Source organism: Balaenoptera ricei, chromosome 4 (genome assembly GCF_028023285.1).
Source record: "Balaenoptera ricei isolate mBalRic1 chromosome 4, mBalRic1.hap2, whole genome shotgun sequence".
NCBI lineage: Eukaryota > Metazoa > Chordata > Mammalia > Artiodactyla > Balaenopteridae > Balaenoptera > Balaenoptera ricei.
Window position 1 is genome coordinate 57849089 of NC_082642.1, and position 17703 is coordinate 57866791.

The 17703-nt window shown below is 38.5% G+C and overlaps 1 protein-coding gene across 1 annotated transcript; it reads left to right on the forward strand.

Annotated features, from left to right (window-relative positions):
- Window positions 1–200: 200 nt before the first annotated feature.
- On the forward strand, window positions 201–16532 carry OTOL1 (otolin 1). Its single transcript, XM_059921970.1, has 4 exons — window positions 201–564; window positions 3708–3797; window positions 14886–14957; window positions 15625–16532. The coding sequence occupies exons 1-4, from the start codon at window positions 201–203 to the stop codon at window positions 16530–16532; spliced, it is 1434 nt and encodes a 477-aa protein (XP_059777953.1).
- The last annotated feature ends 1171 nt before the right edge of the window (window positions 16533–17703 follow it).

The window sequence follows — 17703 nt, forward strand, 5'->3', positions numbered from 1 at the left end:
ATAAAATATTCTGTTGTGAATCAAGCATACATTTACATATGAAATATATAAAAATCATTTAGTATTATGCATACTGTTCATTCTTATGGTTCATATATGTATATATATTCCTCTCATATAAGAATATATCTTTATCACTTTGTCTTTTTGTTTGTAATATATGTATGTATTCCCATTATATCTTTCTTCCAGCCTCAAATATGTGGATATTTTCTTGGTTTTGTGCCATTTTAATTATTTTGGCTATTGCTGGTGTGGACACAATAGTAAAGACCACACCATATACCAAATTTACGAAGAAGTTGGAGGGAAAAGAGATGCCAAAGGGTCCAAAGCCATCCAGTGGCCAACCTCCAGAAGAAGAAGAAACTCCCTTCACAGAAGCGGCTGAAATGGCAGAACCAACCCCTGACCCCTCAGCTTTCAATTCTGTCTTTGGTGCTGCCACCCTCTTCCCCTCTGAAAACCTCACTCTTGACACAGCTGATTTCTTCTTGAATTGCTGTGATTGTTGTTCATCTGGACCAGGGCAAAAAGGAGAACCTGGAGAGACTGGAAAACCAGGTATTTGAAAATATACGAGGCCCTATATTTCTCACTTGTACATCCTTAGAGTTGAGAGGTGGTGGATTGGTGGTGGAATTGCCCCAAGGGTGTCTACATTGTCATGCGCATGGAACAAGCCTAGGTGTAACATTGTGACAAATGCAATGGGTTCTGTTGCCCAGTGGGGTAGCCAGAACCCCATGTATGGCTATTAATAATTAAAATTAAATGAGATTAAAAATTCAATTCCTCAGTCACACGGGTCCCATTCTAAGTGCTCAGTAGCCACATGTGGCCAATGGGCAGCGCAGATACAGAGCATTTCCATAATTGCAGAAAGTTCTACTGGATGGTGCTATTTAGAGCAGAGACTGGCCTACCAACCCTAGCACTGGTGTGTAGTTCTTCCAGTTACACAATCTTTTCATTAATGGCTGATGTAAATAGGGTAAGTGAAAATTCTGCGGTTTGGTAAGAATGTGTACTGACTGATGGGTTTTTGGAGTGCTACTTGTAGTTAGGATTAGAAATGGAATGCCTGTGAGGTGGAGAATAAAGGCAGGATTCAGTTCACTTCTCATTGAAATTCTGAGGCAACACAGTCTCCTTGCCCAGCAATTTTCTCCATTGAACGTCATGGTTAAATATTTCAAAATTTCAGATGTCTTTCATGTATACAGTATGAATATACTCTCACTTTTATTGTAATACAGTTCAGCTTTCACATGTCCTACAGCAGAGAATTCAAGGAAAAAGTGAGATCAGAATGTCAATTTCAAATCCACTATTCCCTGAAAGAATTACATATAAATATTTGTTGTGTCTTGCCTGAAGAATTTAAAGTTATAAAATCAGGAATTCTGCATCCTCATTAAGCTTTTCATTCATTTCATCCCATTGCAGGAAGCTTTTGGGAAATGTGATCAGTGTTTATGTGGAGGTGGTATTGAATGGGAAAGAAGCTGGGCAGGGGTCTGGGGAACCAAGACTTCAGGGTTGCCAAAACATTACTGGAGATCTAATTAGACTGAGAAAATTATATTTACCAGGATTTCTCTTAGTATCATGTCTGGCAAACTGCTAGCGGGGAGCGGGAGGGGGTCATGTAAACACAGCTGGTTGCTAAACTGTCTTATAAGTCGTAGCATCAGGGCTTTTGTCTTACCCAGTGGTGGATTTAGCTGTGCTGTTCTTAGAGCTCAGCTTATTACATACATTAATTAACACACATGTTACATACATCACATTTGTATTATCTACTGTAATGTGAATAATAAATGTAGACTTTAAAAGTTATGAACCTAATTTTACAGAGTTTCTGAATGAAAGTGTTTTGAAGTATACAGCTCAGCTATATCTAATAGCTCGTAAAGGTAAAATTCCATTTGAAATTTTATCTCCAGCTTCTCTCATTAATTCAGTTATATAATAGCTACCTACTATGTGCCAAGAACTGTTAAGCGCTTTATGTTGTTTCTCATCTTTGTAGAAAATGTTTAAAATATTATTACATTTCAGTGGATAATTTAATTGTGCTTCAGAGAGTTTCAGGTAAGTCTAGAGGTTATAGCACCTGAGAATATAGAACCTGATGTCAAACTCCGTTTGTGCACCCTCCAGCCCCAGCTCTTCCATGAGGTCCAGCCTTCCGATATTTACACTAAACTAGCCAAGATGTACACCTTGCCTAGATGGAAGGGGCAGCCTGCCTGCCAGCTTGTGCCCTTGCAGGCAGTTGCTGTGTGCTCCCTGTGCGTTTCCCTCATAACCACATTGGGCATTTGGGGGTCGTGAGGAAGGGGGGTCACTGCGCAGTGAACTGTAATTGCCCATTCTGCTTGCTTCTGCCTCCCCTGCTCTTTGGTCTCCATTCCTTTCCTCTCTGTTCTTCCTTCTGTTTTAGACAGAAGAGCTTAACCACCACTTTGGCTTCTTAAGCTTGCCTTCAGCCTTAACCTCCATGGCATGCAATTTATTAAAACTTTTCATCTAAACAAGTACAGTGTTCTTTCAAAGAGGAAATTCAACAGATTGAAAATAATTTTCTCCATCCCATCAACTTAATTATAATAATTAAGATGAAAGATTACAATTTAATTGAGTGTACTTATTTATATGGTTAACTTTCAAAGAACCTGGCCATAAATTATTCCAATCAGGGATTACGAAACAATCCCTAAGCTTGAGCAGGGCTGGGGTTGCAGGAACGATAACTGTCCTAGGCTTGGGTGTCTGTGTGGCCCAGGTAAGTGGAAGGGACTTGGACTGCTGGGATGAGTGAGGACACCAGGGAGGTCTGAGTCCTGCACCATCTGCGCCTCGCCTGCCCCTCAGCCTCTTTTACCCTGATCGCTAGCTCCGCCCATGGTGCTCTTCTTTCAGTTTCTTAAAAACACCATGGTCTTTTCTACTCTTGTTTTTCCTGAAATACTCATCTGTGGTTTTTTGTTTTTTTTTTTTTTGTCTCAGAAATTTCTAATTTGTTCATTGGGTCTTAGCTTAATGACATTTTTTTCCAGGAGGTATCCTCTGATCCCATAAATCAGTTTTTTTTTTTTTTAAACCACCATCTACAATAGGAACTTTCTATTTTCTTTACATAACTAACAACAGTGTGGCCATTTCTATTTATTTGTGTGGTTATTTGTTCATGTTTATCTTTCATGGACTCTCAGCTCCATGAGGGAAGGGACTGCTGGAATGTTGACGGCTGATTCCTGACACCTAGCAGGATGCTTGGTGTGTAGGAGGGCTCAGCAATGGTTCCTGAATGAGTACATAAGTGAAGGAATGGGAAAACCAAAAGTGCTAGGTATTGTGGTTTTACTTCCAATTTGAAAGTGTGGTCCACATGAGGTTAAGAGTCAGATAATCATCTTTTCTTGTTGTTTGATACAGTACTGCTTCTCTGAATCATTTGATCACTGCCATGAATTCAGTGACAAGTACTAATGGGCTCAATTTGTCTATTCAGGTAGTGCAAAATTGCAAATCAGACAAAATTATTGTCCTTAGAACTCTGTAATAGTTTATTCTCACCCAGATTTTATCATTAGGACACTGACAGTCATCGGCCTCAATAAAATGACTGATTATTTTTGAAGTAATGAATTTCAAAAGAGAATTTTTCTACCCTGATGGTTTTTCAATCTCATTTCCAGGTTTCAAGGGAGAAGCTGGTGATATGGGGATCCTAGGGCCACCAGGAGTCACTGGACCCCAAGGTCCAAAAGGCCAGAAAGGAGAGAAGGGTAGGTAATTATATCCATTTCATGTCAAATCTCAAGAGATGTTCTGCATCATTTTTAAGAAGAGCAGCTTGCTAAGTAAATACCAGATTCTTGCAGGTGGATCTATTTTTTAAAATGTAAAAACTTGGTAAAGCATATTGTGAGTTATATTTGATATAAAAATGTTAACTTTATAAATAGCCAATTGAGAAATTTTAAACTTGCCTGGTAATATACACCCTCCCACACACATACCTTTTCTGTTTCTTGGAGTCCACCTGGCTGACTCAGTGACTGGGAGCCACAGGGTGTAGACTCTGGGGAAGGGTCCTTTCCTATATACTCCTGTTTGAGTTCTTCTTTATGATGCAAATTAATTTCATACTACATAAAACTAATCAGAGCAGGCAATCCTCTAGAATATTCCATATAGATGGGTAGCCTACCAACTAAGGAGAGTATGACATATCCTTTGGCTTACTCTCAAATCAAGGGCAGTGTCAACGGTGGGAAGAGAACTGAATTAAAATGGAAGAAGTCAAGCTATTTGCAGTGACCTTGGACCCGTCACTTTACCTCATCTGGAAATTGAGAGGACTAGACTAGATATTTATTTATACTCTGTTTAAAGAAGATTTGTCATTATGTGGGCTTTCCTAGATCTTTTCCAGCTCAGAAATTCTGTAATTCCATAGATGTATCAGCAAAGAGTGTGCTCTGCTCTGGGAAATCCCTGGTTCTATAAGTGCTTCAAGCTATTGAGGGAAGGTTATAGATTCACTGGGACATTTAGAAATTCCTCAGGGAATACTACCAGCCTGTAGAAATACTATATATCCATCAAGTTAAATGTTTTAGCCTTAGTGTCACATGTCAAAAGACATAATATCATCTATACATCACCCTCTGCATGGCTCAGGAACTGCCTAACTCATTTCTGGTAGAACATTCAGTGAAGTAATTACTCAAAAAAGATGCTAAGGTAAGAGAGAGTCACTTCACACTTGTCAGTTATGCGATTTTCATTCTTGGAAGCATTTAATCCTTTTGTGGATGAATTATGTTAGCAGAAAGCCCTGTGAAATAAAGATGAGTGATGAACCTCCCCAGTGATTCATACATTTTGGAAGTTAGACTTCTGGAAGTAGAAGAAAAAAACAGGGAAGTATTATAAAATGAGGTTCTTAAGGATATGCTTTGATGAAGGATCAAAAGTAGAAATTCATTTAGCCAGTCTCTATAAAGTGACAACTGTATTTTCCTTTTACTCCCACTTCACTTGGACTCTTGGTTAAGACTTAAAGTTAAAAAAATAAATAAGTAGAATGACTGTATTTTTTACTCAATCATTATCTGATTGAGTAAAGTCATTATAAGCAGTTAAACTCTTTAAATGAACTCGAGAACCAGAATAACTGTGCAGTGAAGGTCAGGATATGAATATTGACAAGGACTGGGAAGAGAATTATTCCTTCACTTCCATTCATAGTTGTGTTCTCTTCAAAGGTATATAGATGTTTTCCTGATGGCCTATGGGTTAATTTCCAAATTTTAAATTTTAAATGGAATGATAAAGAGGAGCAAGCTACTTAGAAAACTCTGTTGAGCAGCTTATGGTGGGATTTTTCTAGCTAGTCTTATGAAATTTGGCTGAATCTCTTTTCATGACTTTTATGTATTTATTTATTTATTTACAGCCATTGTGCTTTTATTGTAAAATTAATAAATTCTTTATAGTAGATTATTAAATATTGGCATATTTATACAATGGTAATGAGAACCAACAAACAACTATATGCAACAGTATAAATCAATTTTACAAATATAATGTTGAGCAAAAGAATTCAGACACAGAAGATTACATACTATACAATTTCAATTATATAATTGTTAGTACAAACCCCCAAAAGTCTATGATGCTAAAAGTTAACTGTAGTTACTCTCAAAGTTTAGGCTGTGACAAAAAGGGTGCACAATAGAGTCTTCTTGGACACTGGTAATATTCTGGTTTCTTACACAACATTGTAAGTCAACTATACTTCAATTAAAAAATAAAATAAAAGAGATTAAGAAACTAAAAAAAATTATTTTGGTTTCTTCTTTGAAAAATTTTTATTGGGGTATAGTTGCTGTAAAGTGAATCAGCTATACATATACATATATGCCCTCATTTTTGGATTTCCTTCCCATTTAGGTCACCGCAGAGCATTGAGTAGAGTTCCCTGTGCTTTACAGTAGGTTCTCATTAGTTATCTATTTTATATATAGTATCAATAGTGTATATATGTCAATCCCTATCTCACAATTCATCCCACCCACACCCTTTTCCCCTTTGGTATCCATACATTTGTTCTCTACGTCTGTGTCTCTATTTCTGCTTTGCAAATAAGATAATCTATACCATTTTTTAAGAATCCATATATATGGGATAATATACGATATTTGTTTTTCTCTTTCTGCCTTACTTCACTCTGTACGACAGTCTCTAGGTCCATCCACGTCTCTACAAATGACCCAGTTTCATTCTTTTTTATGGCTGAGTAATATTCCATTATATATATGTACCACATCTTCTTTATCCATTCCTCTGTTGATGGACATTTAGGTTGCTTCCATGTCCAGCCTATTGTAAATAGTGCTGCAATGAACATTTGGGTGCATGTGTCTTTTTGCATTATGGTTTCTCTGGGTATATACCAAGTAGTGGGATTGCTGGGTCATATGGCAGTTCTATTTTTAGTTTTTTAAGGAACCTCCATACTGTTCTCCATAGTGGTTTTATCAATTTACATTCCCACCAACAGTGCAAGAGGGTTCCCTTTTCTCTACACCCTCTCCAGCATTTATTGTTTGTAGATTTTTTGATGATGGCCATTCTGACTGGTGTGAGTTGATACCTCATTGTAGTTTTGATTTGCATTTCTCTAATAATTAGTGGTGTTGAGCATCCTTTCATATGTTTGTTGGCAATCTGTATGTCTTCTTGGGAGGAATGTCTATTTAGGTCTTCTGCCCATTTTTGGATTGGGTTGTTTGTTTTTTTGATATTGAGCTGCATGAGCTGCTTGTATATTTTGGAGGTTAATCCTTTGTCAGTTGCTTCATTTGCAAATATTTTCTCCCATTCTGAGGGTTGTCTTTTCGTCTTGTTTATGGTTTCCTTTGCTGTGCAAAAGCTTTTAAGTTTCATTAGGTCCCTCCCATTTGTTTATTTTTGATTTTACCTCCATTTCTCTAAGAGGTGGGTCAAAAAGGATCTTGCTGTGATTTATGTCATAGAGTGTTCTGCCTATGTTTTCATCTAAGAGTTTTATAATGTCTGGCCTTACATTTAGATCCTTGATCCATTTTGAGTTTATTTTTGTGTATGGTGTTAGGGAGTATTCTAATTTCATTCTTTTACATGTAGCTGTCCAGTTTTCCCAGCACCACTTATTGAAGAGACCGTCTTTTCTCCACTGTATATGCTTGCCTCCTTTATCAAAAATAAGGTGACCATAGGTACGTGGGTTTATCTCTGAGCTTTCTATCCTGTTCCATTGATCTATATTTCTGTTTTTGTGCCCGTACCATACTGTCTTGATTACTGTAGCTTTGTAGTATAGTCTGAAGTCAGGAGCCTGATTCCTCCAACTCCTTTTTTTTCTGAAGATTGCTTTGGCTATTTGGGGTCTTTTGTGTTTCATACAGATTGTAAAAATTTTTTGCTCTAGTTCTGTGAAAAATGCCATTGGTAATTTGATAAGGATTGCACTGAATCTGTAGATTGCTTTGGGTATTTTAGTCATTTTCACAATATTGATTCTTCCAATTCAAGACCATGGTATATCTCTCCATCTGTTTGTGTCTTTTTTGATTTCTTTCATCAGTATCTTATAGTTTTCTGAGTACAGATCTTTTGCCTCCTTAGGTAGGTTTATTCCTAGATATTTTATTCTGTTTTTTTGCAATGGTGAATGAAATTGTTTCCTTAATTTCTCTTTCTGATCTTTCATTGTTAGTGTCTAGGAATGCAAGAGAATTCTGTGTATTAATTTTGTATCATGCAACTTTACTAAATTCATTGATTAGCTCTAGTAGTTTTCTAGTGGCATCTTTAGGATTCTCTATGTATATTATCATGTAATCTGCAAACAGTTACAGTTTTACTTATTCTTTTCCAGTTTGTATTCCTTTTATTTCTTTTTCTTCTCTGATTGCTGTGGCTAGGACTTCCAAAACTATGTTGTATAATAGTGGCGAGAGTGGGCACCCTTGTCTTGTTCCTGATCTTAGAGGAAATGCTTTCAGTTTTTCACCATTGAGAATAACGCTTGATTTGGTTTTTTCATATATGGCTTTATTGTGTTGAGGTAAGTTCCCTCTATGCCCACTTTCTGGAGAGTTTTTTTTTCTTAAATGGGTGTTGAATTTTGTCAAAAGCTTTTTCTGCATCTCTTGAGATGATCATATGGTTTTTATCCTTCAATTTGTTAATATGGTGTATCACACTGATTGATTTGCATGTATTTAAGAGTCCTTGCATCCCTGGGATATATCCCACTTGATCATGGCGTGTGGTCCTTTTAATGTGTTGTTGGATTCGGTTTGCTAGTATTTTGTTGAGGATTTTTGTGTTTATGTTCATCAGTGATATTGGCCTGTAATTTTCTTTTTTTGTGTGATATCTTTGTCTGGTTTTGATATCATGGTGATGGTGGCCTCATAGAATGAGTTTGGGAGTGTTCCTCCCTCTGCAATTTTTGGGAAGAGTTTGAGAAGGATAGGTGTTAGCTCTTCTCTAAAATTTGATAGTATTCGCCTGTGAAGTCATCTGGTCTTGGACTTTTGTTTGTTGGAAGATTTTTAATCACAGTGTCAATTTCATTACTTGTGATTGGTCTGTTTATATTTTCTATTTCTTCCTGGTTCAGTCTTGGAAGGTTATACTTTTCTAAGAATTTGTCCATTTCTTCCAGGTTGTTCATTTTATTGGCATAGAGTTGCTTATAGTAGTCTCTTATGATCCTTTGTATTTCTGCAATGTCAGTTGTAACTTGTCCTTTTCAATTTCTAATTTTATTGATTTGAGTCCTCTCCCTTTTTCTCTTGATGAATCTGCCTAAAGGTTTATCAATTTGGTTTATCTTCTCAAAGAACCATCTTTTAGTTTTATTGATCTTTGCTGTTGTTCTCTTTGTTTTTATTTCATTTATTTCTGTTTTGATCTTTATGATTTTTTTCCTTCTATTAACTTTTTTTTTTCCTTCTTTCTCTAGTTGCTTTAAGTGTAAGGTTAGGTTGTTTATGTGAGATTTTTCTTGTTTCTTGAGGTAGGATTGTATTACTTTAAACTTCCCTCTTAGAACTGCTTTTGCTGCCTCCCATAGGTTTTGGTTCATCGTGTTTTTATTGTCATTTGTTTCTAGGTATTTTAAAATTTTAGTTATTTATTTTTGTCTGTGTTGTCTTCGTTGCTGCACGCAGGCTTTCTCTAGTTGTGGCGAGCAGGGGCTACTCTTAATTGCAGTGCGTGGGCTTCTCATTGTGATGGCTTCTCTTGTTGTGGCTCTAGACCCGTGGGCTTCAGTAGTTGTGGCACGCAGGCTCAGTAGTTGTGGCTCGTGGGCTGTAGAGTGCAGGCTCAGTAGTTGTGGTTTATGGGCTTAGTGGCTCTGTGGCATGTGAGATCTTCCCAGACCAGGGCTTGAACCCGTGTCCCCTGCATTGGCAGGTGGATTCTTAACCACTGTGCCACCAGGAGCCCCCTCTCAGTGTTTTTTGATTTCCTCTTTGATTTCTTCAGTGATCTCTTGGTTGTTTAGTAGCATATTGTTTACCCTCCAAGTGTTTGTGTTTTTTACTGTTTTTTTCCCTGTAATTGATTTCTAATCTCATAGCCTTGTGGTCGGAAAAGATGCTTGATATGATTTCAATTTTCTTAAATTTACTGAGGCTTGATTTCTGACCCAAGATGTGATCTATCCTGGAGAATGTTCCACGTACACTTGAGAATAAAGTGTATTCTGCTGCTTTTGGATGGAATGTCCTATAAATATCAACTAAGTCTACCTGGTCTAATGTGTCATTTAAAGCTTGTGTTTCCTTATTAATTTTCTGTCTGGATATCTATCAATTGATATAAGTGGAGTGTTAAAGTCCCCACTATTATTGTGTTACTGTCAATTTCCTCTTTTATGGCTGTTAGCATTTGCCTTATGTATAGAGGTGCTCCTATGTTGGGTGCATAAATATTTACTCTTGTTATATCTTCTTCTTGGACTGATCCCTTGATCATTGTGTAGTTTCCTTCTTTGTCTCTTGTAATAGTCTTTATTTTAAAGTCTATTTTGTCTGATATGAGTATTTCTACTGCAGCTTTCTTTTGATTTCCATTTGCGTGGAATATCTTTTTCCATCCTCTCACTTTCATTCTGTATGTGTCCCTAGGTCTGAAGTGGGTCTCTTGTAGACAGCATATAAATGGGTCTTATTTTTGTATGCATTCAGCCAATCTGTGTCTTTTGGTTGGAGCATTTAATCCATTTACATTTAAGGTAATTATCAATATGTATGTTCCTATTACGATTTTCTTAATTTTGGGGGGTTTGTTTTTGTAGGTCTTTTTCTTCTCTTGTGTTTCCTGCCTATAGAAGTTCCTTAAGCATTTGTTGTAAAGCTGGTTTCGTGGTGATGAATTCTCTTAGCTTTGCTTTTCTGTAAAGCTTTTGATTTCTCCATCAAATCTGAATGAGATCCTTCAGGTAGAATAATCTTGGTTGTAGATTTTTCCCTTTCATCACTTTAAATATATCCTGCCACTCCCTTCTGGCCTGCAGAGTTTCTGCTGAAAAATCAGCTGATAACCTTATGGGAATTCCCTTGTTTGTTATTTGTTGCTTTTCCCTTGCTGCTTTTAGTAATTTTTCTTTGTGTTTAATTTTTGTTAGTTTGATTAATATGTGTCTCAGCCTGTTTCTCCTTGGGTTTATCCTGTATGGGACTGTCTGTGCTTCCTGGACTTGACTGACTATTTCCTTTCCCATGTTAGAGAAGTTTTTGACTATAATCTCTTCAAATATTTTCTCAGACACTTTCTCTTTCTCTACTTCTTCTGGGATCCCTACAATTTGAACATTGGTGCATTTAATGTTGTCCCAGAGGTCTCTGAGACTGTCCTCATTTCTTTTCATTCTTTTTTCTTTATTTTGCTTCATGGTAGTTATTTCCACCATCCTATCTTCCAGGTCACTTATCTGTTCTTCTTCCTCAGTAATTCTGCTATTGATTCCTTCGAGTTTATTTTTAATTTCAGTTATTGAGTTGTTCATCACTGTGTGTTTGTTCTTTAGTTCTTCTAGGTCCTTGTTAAACATTTCTGTTTAACAGAATTGGATCATCTTTACTATTATTACTCTGAATTCTTTTTCAGGTAGATTGCCTATTTCCTCTTCATTTATTTGGTCTTGTGGGTTTTTACGTTGCTCCTTCTTCTGCAACATATTTCTCAGTCTTCTCATTTTGTCTAACTTACTGTGTTTGAGGTCTTCTTTCCACAGGCTGCAGTGTCATAGTTCCTCTTGCTTCTGGTGTCTGCCCTTGGTGGGTGAGGTTGGTCCAGTGGCTTGTGTAGGCTTCCTGGTGGGAGGGACTGGTGCCTGTGTTCTGGTGGGTGGAGCTGGATCCTGTCCCTCTGATGAGCAGGGCCATGTCAGGTGGTGTGTTTTGGGGTGTCTGTGAGCTTAGCACAACTTTAGGCAGCCTGTCTGCTGATAGGTGGGTTTGTGTTCCTGTCTTGCTTGTTGTTTGCTGTGAGGCATCCAGCACTAGAGCCTGCAGGCCGTTGGGTGGAGCCATGTCTTGTATTCAAGATGGAGACCTCTGGGAGAGGTCTCATCAATTAACATTCCTTGGGGTCAGGAATTCTCTGGCAGTCTAGCATCCTGGACTCAGTGCTCCCTTCCCTGAGGCTCAGGCCTGACCCCCAGCTGGGGAACCAAGACCCCACAAGCCACACATCACGGCAATAAAGGGAAAAAAAGGTGGGGGGGGAGAAAACAAAGGAAAACAAAAAGAGAAACAAAACCCAAGAGAAATAGCAAATACAGAAACAAATAACAACAACAGCAATAAAACCAAAAAACAAACAAAACTCCAGACAAGTGGTAAAAGCAAAACCAACGTAACAAAAATGAAAACAAACTCATGTACACACAAAAAGAAACAAAAACAAAACCAAAGAAAACAAAAACCAAGAGAACAACCAGACAAACAAAAAGAACCCCCAAATGAAATCAAACAATTAAAAACTAACAAAAACAGAAAACAAAATACAAAACTAAAACAGAATGCAAACTGAATAAAGCAAACAAAACAGACACACAAAAACCATTATAAAAAAGAATAAAAACAAAAAACAGAAAAAAGAGGAAAAAAGATAAAAACAAAATAGAACTAAGAAAAGGAAAAAAACAGAACAATGAAAAAGCAAAGTAAAAATAAAAAATATATTAACAAAATTTAAAAAAGAAAGAAAGAAAAACAGAGAAAAACTAAACAAACCTAAAAACCCCAGAAATACTAAATAAAAATAAAAATAAAGAATAATAATTACAAAAAACAAAGCCAGCAACAGAACAAATCAAAACATAATAATAATAATAGTAATAATAATATTTTCCTGGGGTCTCAGCTGTCATTGTCCTAGCCCCTGCTGTGAGCCATAGCCCACCTCCACCTCCCCAGTGGGCCCTCCAGTGCCTCTAGGTTGGTCTCTTGACCGGCTGTGGGCACTCTGAGGACAGGTCAGACTCTGATCTGGCCCAACTCATGCGTGTGCTTGCCCCCAAAGTCCACAGCTGCCAGAGCTAGACCAGTTTCATTTGTGGGAACACTCATTGTCCATTCAGATCCACAGATGCAGGGTCTATGAAGCTGATCACAGGGCCTTAATATGTAGCTTGTGCAACTGATGGAAAGATTTTTGTTCCTCTTCCTTAGTCGCCCTGCCCCTGGGGCTCAGCTGTGATTTTAGCCCCTCTTCTGCATGTGGGCCACCCACAGGAGTCTGCTCCCGAGGCTGCCCTGGAGCACTTGGGCCTGCCCCAGTGAGGACAGGGCGTGGAGGTGGCATGGCTGCCTGGGTCGCAGGAGCCCCAGTGGCAACAGGTGCGCAGGGAAGCGGCAGCCACAGGCACAAGAGATCTGGCCCTAGTGGGAGCATTTTCTAGTGCCCACTGGCAGGTGCGCTAGGGCCAGCCCTGGCAGGGCCCTTTCCTAGCGCCTGGGGGGATGGGCAGGGGCTGGTGCGTGGGGAGAGAGGCTGCAGTTGTCGCTCCATCCCCTGCATGTCACTCAACAGTGGTGCCTTGCTTCCATGGCAGTCCAGGTTTCCTCTACAGGCATTTCCGGTTGCAGATTTCCTCCCTCCCATCCCCACAGGCTGTCTCCTTGCAGCCAACAATAGTACTCCTCCTGGGTTTGTACTCCAATCCCCACGCTCCGGCTCCCAGCCCCCGTGCACACCAGTGGACACACGTCCCAGTGTGGGGCATGCAGTGCTGTTACATGGACTGTCTGTGTAGGTCTCACTCTGTGCTCTCTGCCACAGACTGGCCGTTTCACCCTCCTCTGACAGCCTCAGATGCTTCCCTTCTGTCCCAACCGATTTCTCTGTCGGTGAGGGGGCTTCCCCAGATGTGGGAACCTCTCTGCTGCTTCAGCTCCCCAACTGGGGAGCAGGTTCCATCCCATTTCCTCTCCTCTTCTTTCTCCCTTTCTTTCATCCTACCTGGTTATGCAGGCATCTTTATTGTCCTTTCTGGTGTCCAAGGTCTTCTGCTAGTGTTCAGCCGGTGTTCTGTGAGAATTGTTGCATCTGTAGATGTATTCTTGATGCATTTGTGGAGAGAGATGAACTCCATGTCCTCCTACTCCTCCACCATCTTGAAAAGCCCCCTCTTCTCATGACTTTTAATTTGACTTAGGGTTTCTTTTTCCCTGGCAAAATGAAACAAAATATGTTGGTTATATCATAAATAATATGGCTGGTAAGTTGATGCCAACCAGTATTATATACAGTTATGTTTGACTCTGTACAGATTGCTAAACTTTTTCATACCTCAGTTTGTTTTGTGATGAAAGTGGTGACAAAAATATGTGCTCTACCTTTCTTGATGGGAGATGCTACAAACTTTTGTAAATGAAAAATGTTCCAATTGATGAAATGTGCTCTGTTATGTGAGCCTCCCTGTTATATGAGAGGCTGTTTTACTATCAAATAAAAATTAATATCAAACTGAAAGGTTGAAATTTAAAAATTCATGTTAAGAGCTTGGAACATTACCTGGTGCAAAGTAAGTGCTCAATGAGAGTTAGCTATTATTGTTACTGTTATTTTTGCTACTATTAGTTACAATTAAAATAAATGTAGAGTGGCTGCACTGTAACAGGATGGGCCTTTGGCCAGGCCCAGTATAAAAGTCCATTTTGTGGTAATATGGCAAATATCTAAAAGCCAAGATATTTTTATTTTTTCAAACATGAATTTTCACAGCTTTATAATTTGCCCAAAGAGTGTACGAAAAAAATTCCAAACAAAATGAAAATTAGCTTTTCCTTGGTGCTTTATGTATATCAAGGACAATATTTTTGATCCTGTGTGGGTTTTTATCATGAATAGTTTCAGCTGACTGCAGAGTGTTGTGCTCTGTGTTTTAGCTTATATGGTGCACGGTACGATTTCTCAGGCATTGTGAGGGATATAAAAAAAGAGGACCTTTTAACTGTCATTCAGAATTCGTAATAAGAAGAGCACAAACACAGACATACATAATGTAAGGCAGAATGTCATAGGTTTTGTAAGAGATTTGAAGAGCTACAAGAATGCTGAGGGAAAAGCTGAAATCTGTTTGAAGAGATTTGGCACTACCTCCAAATATACTTTAAATGGTTTACCATCAATTGGAATAAAATATTCCTAATGTTGCTCAATAAATTCTTTTTCCATATTGTTTTACCTTTACACATTTTGGTAAAGGAAACATTAGAATGTGACACAGTTGTGCAATGGGTGTTTGTTATATCATAGCTAATATAGTTAGACAAAAGTTAATCTTGGTATCATTTTAGGACTTAAGGGAGAACGTGGGGAGCAAGGAACAAATGGAGTTCCAGGATACCCAGGAAAACCTGGAGAACCAGGTAGTGTATAAAATATATCTACTGTGTGTAGTCACGTGTGCAGTATGGCCCTTAATTTTCTTCCTGTTTGTATTTAAAGTTATCAGGGAGGTAAGATGGAAATATCAATTACTAATAATCTTCTAATAATTTAGTGTACTGACTGGATGGAGTGTTATCAGCACTAGTCTAGGAGTCTGGAAGTGGTAAAGGTATCTGAACTCTGCTCCTCTTTCTTGCTGTCCTTGGGGAAAAGATCTCTAAGTCTTTCTGGGTTGCAGTTTTTTTGCCTGTAAGATTTTGGGTTTGGATGGACAATATGGAGATTTAGGAGAATAGCTGGGTTGGGCCAAAATGCAAAGTGTAATGAAACATAATGGGCAACTATAGTTCTAATACTCTTCATCATCTTAAAAGTCAAACAAACAAACAAACAGACAAACTAGATATATAAGATCTAAATATAAGCTGTTGCTTCTCAGTAGCATTAAGTCTTTCCTTTATGAGGGAGTAGCTTGATTTGAATGGCTCAGTGTAAGTGTCTCCTCTGCATGGCCATTGCTCAGGCAAGAAGCAGGTTTCCAGCTCCAGTTAAGAGGTTTTGTTTCATTTTGTGAGCTCTCTGATAATAGCATACAGGTCATACCGTATGTGAGCCTTAACCATTATTTTAATTTTTCCATTTCAGGTGGACTTGGTCCTAAGGGGGATAGAGGAAACATTGGCCTGGCAGGAGTGAAAGGACAAAAAGGCTCGAAGGGGGACACGTGTGCCAATGGTACCAAAGGAGAGAAAGGAGATAAAGGAGACCGAGGGGCTGTGGGTGCACCAGGCTTGAATGGAGAGCCTGGGGCCAAGGGAGACAAGGGGGAGATGGGGGATAAGGGCTACTGTGGAGATTCTGGGGAGAGGGGGGGAAAAGGAGAAAAAGGTGAGGAGTGCATGAAAGGAGAAAAAGGTAGCAAAGGAGATATTGGAATGGAAGGGAAAAGTGGTTCAGATGGGCTGCCTGGGGCCCAAGGTGATCCAGGAGTTAAAGGAGAAAAGGGAGAGTTGGGTCCTCCTGGTCTTGTGGGACCTGCAGGGCCAAAGGGTGAACTTGGGAGCAAAGGGGTCCGAGGGTCTATTGGGAAGAAGGGCTCTCGGGGCCTCAAAGGCTCCAAGGGGGAGGTGGCCAGAGTCCCACGGTCAGCTTTCAGTGCTGCTTTATCCAAGCCTTTCCCCCCTCCAAATGCCCCTATCAGGTTTGACAAGGTTCTCTATAACGACCAAGGGAACTACAGCCCTGTCACTGGGAAATTTAACTGTAGTATTCCTGGGGCATATGTTTTTTCCTACCACGTCACCGTGAGGGGCCGACCTGCTCAGATCAGCCTGGTGGCCTGGAATAGGAAGCAGTTCAAGTCCAGAGAAACGCTCTATGGTCATGAAATAGACCAGGCCTCTCTCCTCATCATCTTGAAATTAAAAGCAGGGGACCAAGTCTGGCTGGAAGTTTCAAAAAATTGGAATGGGGTGTATGTCAGTGCTGAGGATGATAGCATTTTTACTGGGTTCCTTTTGTACCCAGAGGAAAACCCTGGCATTTCACCATAAACTTGTATCTTCAACACTGTAGTTTGGGTTTAGTGGAATAAGTCAGGTAACATTGGGTAGTGCTATTGAAAAAAATAGCCTTCATTTTTTTTTCACGATTATAAAAATAATACAGAAAAATTAAGAGAAAATTGTATCACCTAGAGTCAATAATTCCTATTTTAAAACATCACCTTTAAAAAATATTTATATGTATTTGAGAGCATGTGTCTATTAATTTTGTAGCTAGCTTTTTTTTTTTTTAGCTTTTTTCATTTAACATTATAATGGCATTTCTCAAGCCCTTTAAATAATATTTGTATACAAAAATATGAATGAAATTTGTAATAAATATATTCTTACTAAATATTTTCTATGTCTCATAAAAATGTGTGTAACTCTTTTCAGTGTGAATGTGTGGCTAACAGCTGACGTATGATGGGTAGGTATTTCTCAAAAGTTTCTAATTCTGTTGGGAGGATTGCCTTCCAACAAAATAGAACTATTCCCATGTTAGTTTAATTCAGGGAGAATACACAGAAAGAATAGTAAAGACTAGCTAAAGTATTTTTAAGATTAATCAGTGTGTAAGGATTTGCTCATAAAAACCTGTATCATATGGACTTGTGTGTTGGGTAAAAGGTAAAAAGAAAGTTGATATAGATATTGCTTCATCATAGCAAAGATCCAGCGATTCATCTAATTATTGTGCTTAGAAGAACTGAATGTCCCTCAAAGATTTCAGAGTAAAATTAAATCATTATTGATCTAAAATTTCAGCCCTTTCTTCATGCAAGAACACTTAATTTGGATAAATTCTTTGGCTTCATTATCATCATCTCTAAAATAATTAATTCTAGTTATTCAGTGATAACATTGCTGGAACAGGTGCGTATTTGGGAATTCACTTGCAATGTGAATATTTAAAGCTGTGAATATATAATAACTCAACAGCCTCATTTTTTAAGAAGTGAATTTGTTGACTCTAAATTGAATTTGGTTTAATGAAGGCATATAGTTATGCAGATTTGCAAATCTTGGTGAGTCAAATCAGGGAGTGGGTGATGGGAAACTTTCTGGCCTTGCTCTGCCAGTTAAACAAACTCTGAAAAACATAATTTATTTTTGATCTTCATATATATGTATATATATATATTAGAATAGTGCTTCTCAAACTGTGTTCAGAGGAAAG